Source organism: Gossypium hirsutum, chromosome A05 (assembly GCF_007990345.1).
Source record: "Gossypium hirsutum isolate 1008001.06 chromosome A05, Gossypium_hirsutum_v2.1, whole genome shotgun sequence".
In the NCBI taxonomy this organism is placed as follows: Eukaryota; Viridiplantae; Streptophyta; class Magnoliopsida; order Malvales; family Malvaceae; genus Gossypium; species Gossypium hirsutum.
Window position 1 is genome coordinate 8,423,396 of NC_053428.1, and position 17,645 is coordinate 8,441,040.

The following is a 17,645-nucleotide window of genomic DNA, read 5'->3' on the forward strand; positions in this document are numbered from 1 at the left end:
CAGGTTAGTAGAAGTCAAGTGTCCTGGCTCAGCATCTAGAACAATCCCGACTCCAATACAAATTTGGTGATGCATATTTTTCTTTTGGGTAAAGGTGGCATATACATAGGTGTTGTTTAGTCACTTGAATATGTATATTACTTTGGCTAGTGAAGGATGAATTATAAAATTTAGATGGTTAAATGAAATGGTAAGGAAAGTACATGATGTTTTGATACATGAACATTAAGTTGTTAAATGAATGAAGTTTTTAATCAATTTTGAATGATGCTATGATAATTATTAAGTTAAAATTTTGTTAATGATATAAATATTAGTTATATGAATGTGAAATATTGGTGTTGGTTGTTTTGGTTTGAATTTGCAGGAGGTTTAGGTAAAAATAAGCAAAAATACTGCCGAAATTTTTATAAAAAAAAAATTTGGAATACTCGAACAAGTCCCGTTCTACTTTTAATACGTGTTTGAACTTCGAGAGTTCAAGATAGGGACTTAATTATTATATTATACTATGAAAGTTATATTAATTGTAAATTATTCGTAAGTTGTCTGATATATCCGGTAATGCCTCATAACCTCGTTCCGGTAACGGTTTGGGGTTAGGGGGTGTTACATGATGCCTCCATTAAAGGTGGCACCAAAAATCAATATATATATATATATCTTTCATTTACCTCTAGAAATATGAGTGAAAATATGGTGGGGTGAAAATCTATACGGGTGTCGTCTTAGGAAGTGGCGGCATCCATTGACACTATAGAAATTAGGTCATTTTTTAAACAATCTGATACTAAAATTATTTGCATACTTTTTTTAATATTTTTAGATTATTTATCTAAAAAGCCATAACACTTTTTTTATTAAAAAATTTAAAATAATTATCAAACTTGTTTAAAATATTAAATGTTGAAAATAAAAATTTCCAATCATTTACTAAATACATCCTAAAAAAATAAAAATTAAATGTATTATTTTAATTAAAAGTTGATTTTTTATTTGGGTTGCTTTAGAAGAAAAACCTGCAAATAATCGACTAAACTGCTTTAAAAAAAAAAAGAGTTTTCTTCAAAATCAATTAAATGGAAATATTTTTTTTATTTGTTATTTATAAGATCAATCATTTCATTACAGTATATTTTATTTATATTTCATTTTAATGAAATTAAAATTTTAAATTAAATAAATATTATTTAAAAAATATCTTAATTAAATTAGTATTAATATTATTATTAGTCATGGATTAGAATGAGCAAGCGGTGGTACTAAACATTTTATGAAAAACAATAGAAATTAAAAAAAAAATTTTGAAAAGCGACGAAAGGTGCCGTTGTTGGCGAATCTGACCAACTTCAAAAATCAAAACACATAGTATTCCATATTGACACATGTCTATTTAATCTCATGCATGCAAAACTTGTCCTCGTCTTCTCCCTTCTTAACTTTTTCCTTTCTCTTTGTATCTCTTGTTGTCTCTTAGCTTGCACTAGTTCTTTAAAAAGAAAAGGAAGAAAAAAAAGGTGCTTGGGAGTGAGAATCATTGAAGGAAAATGTGTGGGATTTTAGCAGTTTTGGGTTGCTCTGATGATTCTCAGACTAAAAGGGCTCGAGTGCTGGAGCTTTCCCGCAGGTAAACAATCTCTAGTTCTTACCACATTTTCTTTTCCATTTTGGGGTCTATTCTCTTAGCCTATTTTAATGTTTGCCTTTAAAATGGTTGAATAATCATTTTCCAAACAGGTTTAAATTATGATAATTTTTTGTTATTGCTTGCAAAGGCAAGGAGAAGAAAAAAAACAGGAATAGTAATTTAAAGATAGATCATCTCCAAACTTGGAGGAGAACCCATGCTATGTGGAGTCTTGAAAACAGAGGACAAAGGAACTTCGAGGAGCCCATGCTTTAACATTCTAAATCAATCATATACATATGAAAATGGAAAAGGATTATATTAAACCGAGAACACACGTGATCTTGTATCTTTTACCGATTGTTCAATGTTATACTAACATTTTTTTCTTCATAGTATTGATACATCATTTTGGTAATTCTTTTAATTTGGAGTTTAGATTCTGGACTCCAAACCATAAATCCTGAACCCTTGATCCCATATTTTGAATCCTAAACCTTAGATCATGGACCTTAAATTTTGGACTTTAAATACTGAACCTTAACTTTAAACTTTGAATCTTGAATCATGAACCCTGAACCCTTTGAGGTTCAAGGTTTAGGATTGAGAGTTTAGATTACAAAATTATCAAAATAACATGTCAATAACATGAAAAAATATTAAAATAAAATTAAATAACTAATAAAAAATACAAAATGATGTAAGGTCCCTATTTTATGCAATTCTTTCTCATAAAAATGAGAAAAATAATTTCCTTTAAATTTAACATTCGCGGTGCTTAGTTACTGGTATCAACATCGGCTATCGGCCGAAATTTAACAAGAATATGGAAAAACTAATAGCTTAAATAGAGAGTAAATAATAAGCTGAAATATATATAATAATTGGATGGTGTGTGAACAGATTGAAGCACCGTGGTCCTGATTGGAGTGGACTCTACCAACACGGAGACTGCTATTTGGCCCATCAACGCCTTGCCATCGTTGATCCTAATTCAGGTGACCAACCTCTCTTTAATGAAGACAAGAGTGTTGCTGTCACTGTAAGCCTCTCTCTCTATGTTTCAATAGTTGTACATCTTCAGCCTATATATGATGACTCATTTTTAACTTTTCAAAAATTTAAGGGCTAATTTATGTGGTGAAAACTAGGTGAATGGGGAGATTTACAACCACGAACAACTGAGGAAGAAGTTGGTAAACCACAAATTCAGGTCTGGCAGTGATTGTGATGTTATTGCCCATCTGGTAAAACTCCCCATTGCGAAACTTTTGAGGGATACAACTGATTTGGGGTGCAATTTTTTCAAATATAAAAATTGTTTCTTAAACTTGTACTATATTACAGTATGAGGAGTATGGGGAAGACTTTGTGGACATGTTGGATGGAATCTTCTCATTTGTGTTGCTAGATGCCCGTGACAATAGCTTCATTGTTGCTCGTGATGCTATTGGGATCACCTCCCTCTATATCGGCTGGGGCCTTGATGGTATTACATCTTGCTTTCTCTAATAGAATTTATTTTAGTTAGCCGTTGTTTTACGATTTTGACACTCTTCAGTTCACTACTGATATTTATAGTAATTGACCGCTCGCGATAGAAAATGTATGTGGGGCTTTGAGGAGACTGGTTTTGCTAAGTTGTTTTACTTGTTATATATATTCAGGTTCGATTTGGGTATCATCAGAGTTGAAAGGATTGAATGATGCTTGTGAACAGTTTGAGAGCTTTCCGCCTGGACACATGTACACTAGCAAATCAAGAGGACTCAGGAGGTGGTACAATCCACCCTGGTTCTCTGACTCTATTCCATCGGTTCCATATGATCCGTTTGTTCTCAGACATGCACTTGAGAATGTAAGAATGAAGAGTTGCTATCTGAAAAACATTGGACACCTACATTAAACCAAGAAACAATTTTTTGTTCTTTGGCTTTCTGTAAGTTTATCTTACGTGTTATATGTGATATATTTGTAGGCTGTGATCAAAAGGCTAATGACTGATTTCCCTTTTGGAGTTTTGCTATCCGGAGGCCTTGATTCTTCATTGATTACTTCTATAACGGCTCGGTACTTGGCTGCTACCAAGGCTGCCAAACACGGGGGAAAGCTCCATTCTTTCTGTATCGGCCTAGAGGTAGTCTAATAGTATAGGATGAATCCTTTCAAGTACAGCTTTAAAGGATTCAGTTGGTCTTAAAATTTGCTTATCGATATCTCTGCAGGGTTCACCCGATTTGAAAGCTGCAAGGGAGGCTGCAGATTATTTGGGCACTGTCCATCATGAGTTTCACTTCACCGTTCAAGTACTGACCCAAGATTTAGTATTAGTTTTAATTCAAGCATGGGCATCTAACTTTGCTAATTTTCACTCCGATGTGGCAGGATGGAATTGATGCGATTGAAGATGTTATCTACCACATTGAAACCTATGATGTGACCACAATCAGGGCAAGCACTCCTATGTTTTTGATGGCACGGAAGATCAAATCACTAGGAGTGAAGATGCTTATTTCTGGTGAAGGAGCCGATGAGGTTTTTGGTGGATATTTGTATTTCCACAAGGCACCAAATAAGGAAGAATTCCACCGTGAAACTTGCCGCAAGGTACTTGGTAGTCACCACTTCAATTACCACCATTGGAATCCGAAAGCAATGATTTAACAGAAACCTAGTTTTTTTTTTTTTTGGATACATTTGTCCAGATCAAAGCACTTCATCAGTATGATTGCCTGAGAGCTAACAAAGCAACATCAGCTTGGGGATTGGAGGTTCGAGTACCTTTCTTAGACAAAGAATTTCTCAACGTTGCCATGTCTATAGACCCCAAATCAAAGATGGTATGTAAACAAGTATTATTTTTAGTAAAAAGGACCAGCATATTGTTCCTAGAAAAGCTTGGTTTGTTCATCAATGGGAGAGATTTAGACTGATCAAGAAAGCTTCTCCATGTTATGAATCAGATCAAAAAGGATGAAGGACGCATTGAGAAGTGGGTTCTTAGAAAGGCATTTGATGATGAGGAGTGTCCATATCTGCCTAAGGTCATATAACATCTTTTTTATTTCTTAATTTTAGAGTTAGTACCCAAATAAACTCTCCTCTTCTATTTGATGCCCTGCAGCATATCTTGTATCGACAGAAAGAACAATTTAGTGATGGCGTTGGTTATAGTTGGATCGATGGTCTTAAGGCGCATGCTGCGGATCATGTAAAAACTGCCTTCTTATTGCTTTCAATTGAATAACTATCTATCATTTCCATTTGTTGATAAATTCTAACCTACCTTATACTTTCAGGTGAGTGATAAGATGATGGTTAATGCTTCTTGTATCTTTCCTCACAACACCCCGAAGACAAAAGAAGCATATTACTACAGGATGATTTTCGAGAGATTCTTCCCTCAGGTGATTTCTGGTTTGAAGTCTTTAACTTTGTCAATAGCATCTGATTGCTGAAGTGATCATCCTTATTTGCTGGTTTTAACAGAACTCGGCTAGATTGACAGTCCCTGGAGGAGCTAGCGTGGCATGCAGCACTGCTAAAGCTGTTGAGTGGGATGTTGCCTGGAAGAACAACCTTGATCCTTCAGGGAGGGCTGCCCTGGGAGTCCATCTCTCAGCTTACGCAATGTGCAAATCTCCTGTCCTTTAGACCTTAATTTTTTATTCGACCAACTCGAGTCTAGGTACTTCAACTAATTTCGCAATTAGGGTTGGTTATCTCATCTTTAAATTAGGGGCGTTTGTTATGAGAACTTTGTTAGAGCTTTCTATTCCAAAATTAAGTTTAGCTATGACGATGATAGTTTAACTTTCATTTTCGTCAGTTCTTTTGTTATGGGTGGAGATGTTGATATATTTGTTTCCTTCTTTGCGAGACATCTTTCCATTCCTAACAAGGGTGACGGTAACAGTTATGGCGGATGGCCTATTCTCTCCGGACCTTATCTAACCTAACAAATATGTCGTTGACCTTATTCTTCATCTTATTTTTACTTGGATAATGGTCCCTACCAACAAGCATTACGATAATTGGATACAGCATTGCTTTCACATCAACCGTCACTTTGACTTAGTTTTAGTTATTTTTCTTAACATTGTCAACATCATCCGTTTTTCTGTGTCTAGTAACAAAACGCTTAGGTATGGAACTTTCTTTTCCAATATTTTTCGAGCCTTGAAGTTAAAAGTCCATGTTGATCTCGGTCGAGCTAGTACCTTTTATTTCGATATATCGGCTTCTTATAGTTGTGATTGGATTAAACGCGATAGTTAATGGATTCACAACCCCGATTGTGTTGGTCAATAAGCACAAGGAGCGACTGCTGATCAACAGGAGGAAGGCGTGTCACGTGAAGATGATCCTCCGCCTCCGAGAATGTATATTCCCGCTTTGATGGCTCCTTTGTCTCCTTGTACCCTTAGTCTTTTTGCTGCTATACATGGGTTTCTCTCCGTGTTAATGCTCAGTTTGATGTATTAATCATCTATGTTAATGATCGGTACAATTTTTTGTATGACCATATCTCGGACGTTGCCCATCGGTTCCCTGAACTTTTGGACGCTTGGCTTAATACTCTTAGTAGTTGTTTGATTAGAATGTTTGTTACTTAGATTGTTTATTTCTACTTTGAATGATACTATGTTATGTCTCTATTTTTCTTTTAATGTTATATGCATGTTACTATGGAGATGTATATATATATATTTCTAATATGATTGTGATGTGTTTTTTTACTTGTGTTAATACTTTAACATAAATATAAAAAAATCTCATTGTTCAAATATAAATTTAACGCTTGCATTGCACGAGATAAATATTATATGATATTGTTGGTATTGTTCTATTAAAGGTTATTGTTGGTTAGAGTGAAAAAAAAAGTCGGTTTAGATCAATTTAATTAATTAATTTATCATATTTGATTTTTCCAATTTCAATTAAGGTTATTATATTGGTTAGGTTGATTAAAGGTTTGACTAGGTTAATTGATTTTCGATTGTTGAAATTTGTTACTAAATTGATTAACTTAACTAAGTTTTTATATAGGGGCATATCCAGGGAGTTGGCAGTAGAGCCTGGCCCGGCCCAAAGGCCTGCCTAAAATGTGAGAGGGTTTGGGCAAAAATATAGGCTAGAAAAATGGGCTTGGGCAAAAAAGTAAGGTCCGTTTAAAAATGGGCCAGGCCTCGGGTAAGGCATTTTTAGCCCGGGCCCGGCCCGAATTTACTAAATAAAAAAATATTTTTTAATATTATTTTCTCCCTATTTTGCTACTATTTTAGTATTATGTTACTACTATTTTGTTGTTATTGTTTGGATATTATATAAAACTTATTTTATTGTTAATTTTTTTATTATTTTAAAGACATTTGCTACTTTTGTTATTATTTTAGAGACATTTGCTTGTTAAATTGCATCTATTTTAGTGTTATTTAAGTATACATATTTTTTAAAATTTATTTTCAATTTGTTAAAAAATATTTATTTTAATTTTTTATTATTTTTGATGGTTTATATATATTTTAAAATTATATAAAAATAATATAAAAATTAATATGGACTTGCCAGGTCGGGCTTGGGTAAAATTTTAGGCCAATTTTTCGGGCCAGGTAGGGCTTGGGCCTAAATTTTTAGTTGGGCCCAGCTTGGCCCGGCCCATGCACACCTTTAGTTGGCAGGGCTGCGACCCCCTAAAATAGAAAATTATACTTTGACCCCCTCTAAAAATGATAAAAAATTAATTTAATCATTTAAAAATTACATTTTTACTATAGTAAAAATTACAATTTAATTTTGGCCTCCTAAAAAAATTTACTGGCTTCACTTGTTTATATATATATACATATATTGTTTATTTTAAATATATTTATACTATATATTTTTTAAATTAAATTCAACCCAAATTACAAACTTAATCCAAATTCAATAACCCAATTATTAATTATTTAACCCAATCCAATAGACCAAACCAACCCAAATGTGAACTATTTTACCCAACCCAATTCAAGATATAATAACCTATGTATAGCGCAAGCCACCATCTCCACATTTTCAATTAATAAGGATTAATATCTCATTTGGTACTTATATTTAGTTTCAATATTTAATTTGGTATTAGAATTTTTATTTCAATTTGGTATCTAAGTTTGGTTCTATATTCAATTGATACCCAAGTTAAACAACATCATGTGACCTGATGAATTATTTGACATGTCTACTCTAGGTAACAAATTAAATATTGAAATCAAACTTAGGTATTTATATATGCAAAGGCGAATCCTTTTGAGGCCTAGGCAGCTTGGCCCCTAAATATTGGGAAATCTTGATTTTTGCCTTCAAACTTTTAGAAAATTTTGATTAGGCCCCTTCAAATTTTTAAAATTCTTATTATACCTTCTATTTTGTTTTTTTTTCTTTGAAAATTATAATTAACTTCTCTTAAAATTTTTAAAAATTCTTATTAATCTCACAAAAATTTCAATTAGACCCCAATTTTTTAAAAAAAGATTTCATTGAACTTCTAATTTTTTTTAAAAAAATTTACTACACCCCTTCAAAATTTAGCTCCCATTACAGGATCCATCCCTGCTTGTACGAGACAGAGAAAAACTAAGTATGCATTTGAAAAAACTCAAGCACCATGCATTGGCAAATTACTTACACTACTACTACAACTTTTACCAGAGATATAATTTATAACTTCATAGTTGATAAAGTTAATTTTTTAATAATTTATTTAATTGAACCGCCCAGATCAATTAAATCGGCAAATTAATAATCTAATTAAAGAGGAATCTGATTTTAAATAGTTTAATAAAAAAAATGCCTTTGTGGGCTAACTTCTCTATGCTTTGGAGTATTTAGCCAGAAAAAAAAACATATGATTAGGGGGAAAATGTCAATAATATAATTTAATTACAAATCAGCAATCAATTCAACTTTAAACCAAATTAAGGAAGATGGAAAGGACAAAAGAAAACACCAATCAATTTATATGAAATTAATTATACGAATATTTAAGTGTTTTAAATTTAAAATTTAACAAATTCGTTTCACGCAAAGGGAAGACAAAAAGAGTTAGGAACTGAAATTATACCCTTTTTTTTGCGTTAAAAAAAGGTTATATTTAAAAATAAATTCAATTTTATTTTTTCCACGAAAAGAGAAAAAAAATTGACAATTAATAAGTTTAGATAGGTGTTAAATAGATACCTAATTTGGGATTTTTTTTTTTAGCTATAAACTACAACAAATCACTAAGCTTTTTTTATCTTAAAAAAACCTTAATGAACAAAAAGACTAAGCCCTATAATCACTTAATATAAATTAACGTTTTAATTAAAATAAAAATTTACTTGAATACAGATAAAAAAAGATTTATTTAAGGGTAAAAAGTATAACTTACGGATAAATTTTATGAGCATTTTAACATGAAAAATGTATAAATAAAAAAATAGGAGTTTTTTTTTAAAATTTATAAACAAATTGAAAATATAACATGTGTTTTATATAATATATTAAAAACTAAAAATTACATAAAGGAATGAACGTTTGTGATGCCCTGCTGATGTGTATAAGGTAATTTTCCTTTCAATATTCTATCCCATATAATTCCAAGTCTACTTCTTAGCTCCTATCTAATGTATCCACTCAAAGATTGATTAATTCCACGTGGCCCAATAACAAAGAAATTGCTACCATCTTTTAGCCAATAAAATCCCATTTTTAGATTCCCTCCAAATCCTTGGACCAGCTTTATCCACTTCCTTCTCTTAACCTTCATACACACAGTTCAAACTTCCCCCAATCTCCCAAAAACAAAATAAAATAAAGAACACACAACAATGGCCGCCAACACACTAATGAGCTGTGGCATAGCCACCACATTTCCTTCACTTCTTTCCTCATCAAAGTCCAAGTTCAGTGGCGCCGCCGTATCGTTGCCTAGTGCTGTTGGTACCAATGTTGGCCACCGTGTTAGCATGTCAGCTGATTGGATGCCTGGTCAACCTAGACCACCTTACCTTGATGGCTCAGCACCAGGGTAAGGTTTCAAAGTAGCTAAAAAAATTAACAACAAATGTATTTATAGCCATTTTTCTTACATCTAAAGCTTTTTTTTTTCAGTGACTTTGGGTTTGACCCACTAAGACTTGGTGAGGTCCCTGAGAACCTTGAGAGGTACAAAGAATCTGAGTTGATTCACTGCAGATGGGCTATGCTTGCTGTTGTAAGTGTTCCATCTTTGTTAATTTAATTAGCAGACAAATTGTATAGAAGGTTCATGTGCTATGCATCTTTTACAAATTTAATCTCATTTAATTATTCAATTCCTAGTTCAAATTTGGGTTAATTTTTGCAGCCAGGTATATTGGTACCAGAGGCCTTAGGGTTGGGAAACTGGGTAAAAGCTCAAGAATGGGCAGCAATTCCAGGTGGCCAAGCCACTTACTTAGGGAACCCAGTCCCATGGGGTACCCTCCCCACCATCTTGGTCATTGAATTCCTATCCATCGCCTTCGTTGAGCACCAACGAAGCATGGAGAAGGACACCGAGAAGAAGAAGTACCCCGGCGGCGCTTTCGACCCCTTGGGATTCTCCAAGGACCCCAAAAAGTTCGAAGAATACAAGGTCAAAGAGATCAAGAACGGTAAATAAACCTTCATCACCTTTTCTCCGGATTTAAACGCCGATTTAATGTGATATCAATAAACTTGAGACGATTAAAAACATGTTTCTGACCGTAATTTAAATTCGTTTTTTTGTTTGTTTGTTTGGAATAGGCCGTCTAGCATTGTTGGCATTTGTGGGATTCTGTGTTCAACAATCAGCTTACCCAGGCACTGGACCATTGGAGAATTTGGCTACACATTTGGCTGATCCATGGCACAACAACATTGGAGATGTTATCATTCCTAGATCACTTTACCCTTAGATGATGATAGATTGATGGAATATTTTAAATGTAATGTCCGTTCTTGCATTGCGTAAAACATATGTAATGAATTCTAATTTGATGGCTTTGTTATGTGTAATTATAATTTTTTTTATGATCTGAATATCTTAAATTTTGTAAACTTTTTATCTATCAAAAAATTTACAATTGGATTATTGTAAATTTCATATGTAATGATTCTCGAAAAAAAAATCAAAGGTTAAATCGCTTGTTAGACATGTAAGTTAGAAATTTGGTAAATATATTTTATTATTGTTTATTTAAATAGGAAAACACCTTTGATCTTATTTCTTCGATATTACTTTTTTTCTTTTACCCTTTGAAAATTCTTAAATATATTATATTTTCAAAGGAGGGTGAATATGTTCTAATGGCGAAATGAAGATCATGAATTTCACATTTAACTTGTCTGATTTAGGCACAAAACATTCAAAGACAAGAAACTTAAAAAAAGAAGGAAATATTTTATTTCTTAGTTTTAAGGTAAATATCCAAAGGATTTATGTCATTGACATCACAATAACCCCAATAAGAAAAACCAATTAAGTTTGATAGCAATGTAGATGATCAAACATCAGCTGGTGGAGTGTGGTAGCAAACACAAAGGGTTCCTCCAAAAACTGTAGGGTCTTTCTCGCAAGCGGATCGAATTAAGCGACTTCCATAAGCCTTCAAGCATTTGTTCTGACAATCGGGCTGAGAACATGTAATCACAATCACCCCATCAGCCTCGGTCGGCCTTGCTGCTTCCGCCGTGAATGTCAACATCACCAAAGCTATAACAGCTGCCATTGCCACCATTCTTTTACCCCTTATCTCCATCTCAAATGAAATCTTCCCTTGCCTTTATTTTTTTATTTTAAACCTTTTATCCTTAGATTTTCTATAGACTGCAAAATGTTGGGTTATTTGAGTGACCAAAAACTATGGTATTTAAAGTGTGTGTTTCATGTGTCCCAACGGATGACATGTCAATGGTTGTTCAAATCCTACCATAAATAATCTATTGCTGTATTTCCAAAAAAGGAGTGAATTTGGAGATTCATATACCATATGAAGTTTTGGATAGTAAATCTGCTTATTATTTGGAAAATATGTGCGTATCTTGAGCTTTGGCCAATAATGGAAGGCATGTACTGTCATTACCTTTCTTTTTTTATTTCCTTTTATGAAGAATTTGAATTTTTTTTTCCTTTTATGGAATCCATTTGATATATTTAAAGTTAAATATTCGAACTATTATATTGCCAAACAATCGTACCTAAACCCAGAAAATGGCTCAAACCAGAGAACAGCTCGCCAAGCCAGCAAATCAGTGTATTTGAAGCTGAATCACGTCATTCCTCTCCTCCTTCGTCTTAGGAAGGAAGGACCACTTTTGAGCACACCGTTCTTCACATCAGCTTTCCCGAAAAATCTGCCAATAAATGACGAACCCCATAACACAGATGATAGGACACGGCTAAGGCAGCAATTGAGACGGTAACTGGGGCAAGTTTTTCTGAATAAAAGAAGAATTGGTAGAAATTGGAATAGGTGAAGCAAATTGAACCCATTTTCAGAGAAAGAAGATACGAGACCAAAAGCGTAGTGGCTAGGAAAGCACCGGAGATCCTATTGGTAATTGAGAGAATCGCAGAAAGCTGTGGCTTATAATCAGGAAGATGAGGAGATAATGGACGAAGGTTTGATTCTCTGGTCTTGCTTGAGAAGCGTAAAAAGTACCATATTTTAATCTTATTCTTAATGTGTTTTTAGACAATTTATCGATGTAAAATTCACTGGAATGTCAAGGGATGTAGAGAGAAATCGATTCCTATCGACTTTCACGTTCAACACTTGGCTCAGGCTCCTTGCTGGAGACAGAATCAAACACATCTGCAGAGGCCAAAGCCAAGCGAAAAAGTTTTTTCTTGAGGGTGCAAAATAACTAAATCATAATTTTATAATTTCTGTAAGGACTAAACTGAAAATTTACCCTTTTTTGTCCCCTGGCGCCAACCCTTCCGATCTGCACCGTGAAAACCAGAAGGGACAAAATCAGCATCAATTTTAGATAACCAAAAATAAAAATATATCAAAACATATATTGTGAGATTTGGACCATGCTTTTTACATCAATATAAATTAACTTTACTACTAAACCGATATTTTATTTTAATATAATATTTAATATTTACATTTTAATTTTATTATTCATGCATATTACTTACATTAATTATATATTATTATTTATTTTAATTTTAAATTAATATCTGTTAAATATGTACACGCGTATACATATGATAAAAATTTTATTTTTAAATAAAAAATTTTAGACTATTAATTTCAAAATAAAAGAAATTACAACAATTACCCAATCCAAGCATGATATATAATAACCTACTATTAAAGTTATCCCCACTTAATGAGAATTTTGGAGGTTATTTCATGATATATAATAACTAATTAGCAATGTATTTTCTTCCTAATGGTGTAAGTAATTGGGTCATATTTATTTCTAATATGTAAAGTGAAAAGAAAAGTAGAGAAGAGAATTATGATATTTGTAAGGGGGAGAGATTCATATGTAAAATTTAAGTGTGGTTTTGTATTTTTTTATAATTTTTTATGTGATTAATATTTTTACGTTATATTCCATCTTCAACTCATATAGATTATACATTTCAATTTTAAAATAAATCAAGAAAAATGATACATATTTTAATTTTTGTGGAGCACAGTTTTTAAACTTAATATCATGTTTCATACTTGCATCACCACATGTAAATTGGTTGTTCTTAAAACGTAAAATATTGTTGTGCCGAATACTGAACAAATAACTCAAACACTAAAATATTTTTGGGAAGTGATTGATGGTATTTCCAATAATAATTTGGGTTTTATTTAAAATTATTGACAAAAAGGAAACAAAAAAAGGTGACAAAATGCAAATGATTTGTTATAAAACCTTATAAGTGGTTACAAACAAGTATAATTGGGAAATGATATGTCTGAAAATTGTAAATAATAATAAGAATAAGAAAGCAAGTGAAGCCTTTGGACGTTTGTTTAACGACAAGTAGTAGTAGGCGCAGTTTCATCATTGACAAGGCAAAAAGGATTAGCATCTAAATGAAAAAGAAAGATAAGGAATGGGAATTTTCTTTTTCAAATAGGATTCATCTATCACTGTATTCCGGGGTTGATTCAATATATCTACAAATTTGTTGTTGCAGTGAAATTAACAAGATGATATCATATCTATGAGTTAGATTTTTATTCGATCTGCCCTTGTTCTTCATGATTTCACATTTATTGTGTCTTTTTATTTTTAGCTGTAATTATTAAAAATCAGTAGCCATTATATTTTATGCTGAACGTACTATCCTTTTGTCTATAATTACTGGGAGGATTTTCCGCCACCCTCTACAACTTGATATTAGCTAAGCATCGCATTTTGTTTTACATAACACTTGATGAATCTGAGGTTTAATAATTCTTATTCAATTTTTTTATTTGTCGACAACTACTTTATTTTAAGTTTTAGAACATAAATTTGTCGGTGAAGAAGACATATATGGACCCTCCATTGAATCCTCTTTTATTTTTGTACTTGAAGAAAAAATTTTGATGATAATAGCTTTTTTAGTCAATTGAAAAAGTAAACTAAAAAAAAAGGGGAGATAGAACGGTTTTTTACTAAGATTTAGGGTTTAAGATTTTTAATTAATTAAATTTATTTAATAAAAAATCTATTCTCATCCCATTAGGAAATTCAAGTTGGAACTTAAAATCTAGTTGGACTGCCACGTAGGATTACCGTTAGAGAGATAATGGAACTTAACGGAAGAGTGATCACTTCGTAACAAAATAATAGCATAAGGGACTAAACATAACATTTCAAACATAAGTGACTAAAATGTTACCTGAAACAAACAAAAGTGACTATTTTTATAGTTTACCCTTTAGTCTGAGTTGGAATGTTAATATTTATAATTTCTCATCCTATACCGAATTACAGACTGCATATTCCCGAGGAGTAATTAAGGATGAGTTAATGGTAGGATTGAATTAAAAGATTTTCCGTAATAAAGGGGGAATTAGTACAACAGAAAATTAAGAGTTACCCTACATAAAATAATTGATAATAGGTATATATATATATATAATATTAAACAGCTGCATTAAGCTTGAATCTTTGGAGACCAACTTTATAACCTAGAGTCTTGGTGTCATGTTGCACTTGCTGTTGGAAATCGGTATAAGTAAAAGGTTTGTATTTAGAACTACAGATCACACTGCCTTTTGCTGGGAACACAAAGTAGCATATGGAGAACCGCTCCGCCAGCTTGTTCGTTCTCACTCTATGTTTCACACTCATGTATTGGTCGTCGCTTATAGCCTATATACAACATATACCCGACAACACGTTCAAATCAAAAACCAAAATAAAATATAAATTGAATGAACTCCATATGCATTTAAAAAAAAGGGGGAAAAAATAGAGAGATTGATTTTATAGACCTGCAGCATGTCACCAATATTGACAACAAGGGTGCCTGAAATTGGGTTAACCAGTAGCCATTCATTGTCCTTGAGAAATTCCAGTCCCCCAACTTGGTCTTGGTTCACTATGGAAAGCACGGAGCTATCAGTGTGTTCCATCATGCCCCAAGTCTCATCAGCCAAGGACCCTGATGGGTATCGGTAAACACGTATGAATCCAGTGGATTCATCTAAGCTAGACTCGGATTGTTTAGGACCCAGATTCAGATTCTTCACCATTGCTTCGAACAAGGTTGTGGCGATTCTCGAAAGGTGTCTTCCATATTCTTCCAGATAATGCCTAGTCATATGGAAAAAGGAAAAAGAAAAAAAAGAGTTGGACAAAAGTACGCATCCCCCATTATACAAGTTGATCACCTTTTTCATTTAGATTAGCAATACAGGCATACAACGAGTAAACAAAGTGTGGCATGGTCATGTTCATTGTTGAGAGTTCAATAACTGGAATATATGAAGATACCCCATATATATGTATGATGGGAAAAGAATAATTTGCTATCAATAGAAAAGGTAGCTGGCTATTATAAGAGTTTTATTTTTGTATTAGTTTTATTCGAATTTCAACATTACATGTAATTTTCAGCCTTTATATCAAACTTTAATCGATCATCCAAATAATTAAAACTCAATAGAGTAATTAACAAAATCTTAATCCAGTGGTAGTTAACCTTTTTTTTCTTAAAAAAGGATGGTATGCACAAAAACGATGAAATATAAACTAAAATCCCCAACTTTTCAATAATCAACCCTTTAGGATATTCTACTATATTTATTAACATGAAGCTTCAAATCACATATACTGTTGAGTGAGGTAAATTGATCCATTCAGCCTAGAAAATCAAAAGTTTTTCTTTTTTTGAAAGTTTTCTCTTTTGAGTTTTTCGTAATAAAATTAAATTTAAAAAATCTTAATAAGGTCAAAATAAGTATTTTTTTCCTATTTTTCCATCTATTTTTTATATAATGACACTGAATAGTATGTGATTAAAAAAACCTTAAAATTTTCTTTATCCTTGAATTCCAACTATGCACATGTTCATAGGTTTTCTTTTGCACGTGACTTGCTAAGATTTCTATTTCAACATCCATAAGATAAACTAGAAATGGGACGGACTCATAACTATGATTAGCATTCTCAAGCCTCCACAAATTAAAGAATTGTGTGTGCTTGAAACTTTAATAGCCCACACTCCATACCCTGGAAAGTTTGGTAAACAATTGTTACTAAAAGAAAAACGATGATAGAAACTTATTTTTAAGTCCGTTGATTAAAATTAAAAAAACTGACATTCAACATATCTAATAATTCATCATTTGTAATTTCTATATTTGGATGTATTAATTCTTTATACTATATATGTATAATTCTTCAAGTTCCTAGTCTGAGCAATGGTGTATGGAAAATTAAACTAAAGAAACTGAGGTGATTGGTGGTCTATTATTGGTTATTGATACTGCAAGGCAGAGTCGAAAAGTTAATGATGCTGACCTAATAATCTTCTTTTTTTTGCAGAAAATATCTGGGACTGTCCAATCAGTTGGTCACTTCATTAGGGGGGTAGTATATTGCCGACCCATTAGCAATACAAATCAGAGGAAGCCCACCACAAGAAGAGGAACACAGGGAAAGAGGGGGACAGACAAGAAGCAAAATACAAACAGTTACCTGAAATCATGAAGCTTAGGATCTCCGGATTCAAACTGTTGGAGGTGACAGAGTGGAACATTTATGCCTTCCAACCAATTGATATTCAAGGCACCCCTTAGGGCATCCCCAGTTGGGGTCAAGAGGGGGGTGCCCCAAAAGTAAGACAAAGGGTTAGTGAGTAGGGCTTGCTTGGACTCGAAGGATAGAGACAACACCCTCTTCACATGTTCCTCGAGTTTGCTCAAAAGGCTGGGAGGAATCCCATGATTGACCAAACGGAAAATACCCCATTCTTTACAAACCTCTCCAAGCTTTTCCAGGCTAAGACATTCAAGATCCACTAGAGGAATATCAACTGATGATGAAACTTGGGTAGTGTCCCCCATGGAGTTGCTGTTGTTGTTGAGTTCAGCTAGCTGGGGAGGAGTAGAAGCCTTGAGCTGGCGAAAGACTGGAGGGTAAGATTCAAGGTTGCTCATTTCAAGCGTTATTTTCTATTGTTTAATTCATGTTTAACTTAACAACAGCTAAAGGGCAAAAGAGAGAAGAGAAGAGGGTCTTTTAGGTTTTGTCCTCTGGGAGAAGTTAAATTTATTCTGCGTACGTACCTAGGGGGCCCATTTCGATTTTTCATGAAGCGTGTCAATCTATGTCCTGCCTCACTTTGTTTTCTTTGGCATTTTAAATTTGCCTGTTTGTGCAGACTGTCTCTTGGTATTGGATCCGATTTTACTCTGGAATTGATATCTCAAATGAAAGGAAAAAAACCCTGTTAAGTATTTTTATTCATCGAAATTTTTTTTAGGAAATAAAAATCAAATTCCTCAGCACTTAACGTATACAAGGGCTGGTATTTATGCAG

The 17,645-nt window shown here is 33.0% G+C and overlaps 3 protein-coding genes across 4 annotated transcripts; 2 read left to right on the forward strand and 1 right to left on the reverse strand.

The window, feature by feature from the left end:
- The first annotated feature begins 1,469 nt into the window (after positions 1-1,469).
- Positions 1,470-5,487, forward strand: LOC107959205 (asparagine synthetase [glutamine-hydrolyzing] 1). Of its 2 annotated transcripts, XM_016895202.2 has the most exons (13): positions 1,470-1,627; positions 2,531-2,669; positions 2,779-2,874; positions 2,975-3,116; positions 3,295-3,485; positions 3,606-3,764; positions 3,853-3,933; positions 4,013-4,234; positions 4,333-4,467; positions 4,591-4,671; positions 4,752-4,838; positions 4,927-5,034; positions 5,117-5,487. In XM_016895202.2, the coding sequence occupies exons 1-13, from the start codon at positions 1,548-1,550 to the stop codon at positions 5,279-5,281; spliced, it is 1,686 nt and encodes a 561-aa protein (XP_016750691.1). In that variant the 5' UTR covers positions 1,470-1,547; the 3' UTR covers positions 5,282-5,487. The 2 variants fall into 2 exon arrangements, with proteins under 2 accessions (XP_016750691.1, XP_040969119.1); XM_041113185.1 differs by lacking the exons at positions 1,470-1,627; positions 2,531-2,669 and having other exon boundaries at positions 2,779-2,840.
- Positions 5,488-9,193: 3,706 nt separating this feature from the next.
- On the forward strand, positions 9,194-10,681 carry LOC107959206 (chlorophyll a-b binding protein 6, chloroplastic). Its single transcript, XM_016895203.2, has 4 exons — positions 9,194-9,674; positions 9,758-9,860; positions 9,993-10,281; positions 10,415-10,681. The coding sequence occupies exons 1-4, from the start codon at positions 9,475-9,477 to the stop codon at positions 10,564-10,566; spliced, it is 744 nt and encodes a 247-aa protein (XP_016750692.2). The 5' UTR covers positions 9,194-9,474; the 3' UTR covers positions 10,567-10,681.
- A 3,954-nt stretch (positions 10,682-14,635) lies between these two features.
- Positions 14,636-17,605, reverse strand: LOC107959204 (gibberellin 2-beta-dioxygenase 6). Its single transcript, XM_016895200.2, has 3 exons — positions 16,802-17,605; positions 15,094-15,415; positions 14,636-14,971 (listed from the first exon to the last, which is right to left on the reverse strand). The coding sequence occupies exons 1-3, from the start codon at positions 17,260-17,262 to the stop codon at positions 14,741-14,743; spliced, it is 1,014 nt and encodes a 337-aa protein (XP_016750689.2). The 5' UTR covers positions 17,263-17,605; the 3' UTR covers positions 14,636-14,740.
- Positions 17,606-17,645: the final 40 nt, after the last annotated feature.

Bases quoted from the DNA above. Each gene is read 5' to 3' on its own strand.
- LOC107959205 (XM_016895202.2), top strand. From the start codon at position 1,548: ATGTGTGGGATTTTAGCAGTTTTGGGTTGCTCTGATGATTCTCAGACT. The intron at 3,117-3,294 runs GTATTACATCTT...ATATATATTCAG, and splicing joins TATCGGCTGGGGCCTTGATG to GTTCGATTTGGGTATCATCA. The intron at 3,765-3,852 runs GTAGTCTAATAG...ATATCTCTGCAG, and splicing joins CTTTCTGTATCGGCCTAGAG to GGTTCACCCGATTTGAAAGC.
- LOC107959206 (XM_016895203.2), top strand. From the start codon at position 9,475: ATGGCCGCCAACACACTAATGAGCTGTGGCATAGCCACCACATTTCCT. The intron at 9,861-9,992 runs GTAAGTGTTCCA...TAATTTTTGCAG, and splicing joins GATGGGCTATGCTTGCTGTT to CCAGGTATATTGGTACCAGA. The intron at 10,282-10,414 runs GTAAATAAACCT...TGTTTGGAATAG, and splicing joins GGTCAAAGAGATCAAGAACG to GCCGTCTAGCATTGTTGGCA.
- LOC107959204 (XM_016895200.2), bottom strand. From the start codon at position 17,262: ATGAGCAACCTTGAATCTTACCCTCCAGTCTTTCGCCAGCTCAAGGCT. The intron at 15,416-16,801 runs GTAACTGTTTGT...CCATATGACTAG, and splicing joins CCTAAGCTTCATGATTTCAG to GCATTATCTGGAAGAATATG. The intron at 14,972-15,093 runs GTCTATAAAATC...TGTTGTATATAG, and splicing joins ATATTGGTGACATGCTGCAG to GCTATAAGCGACGACCAATA.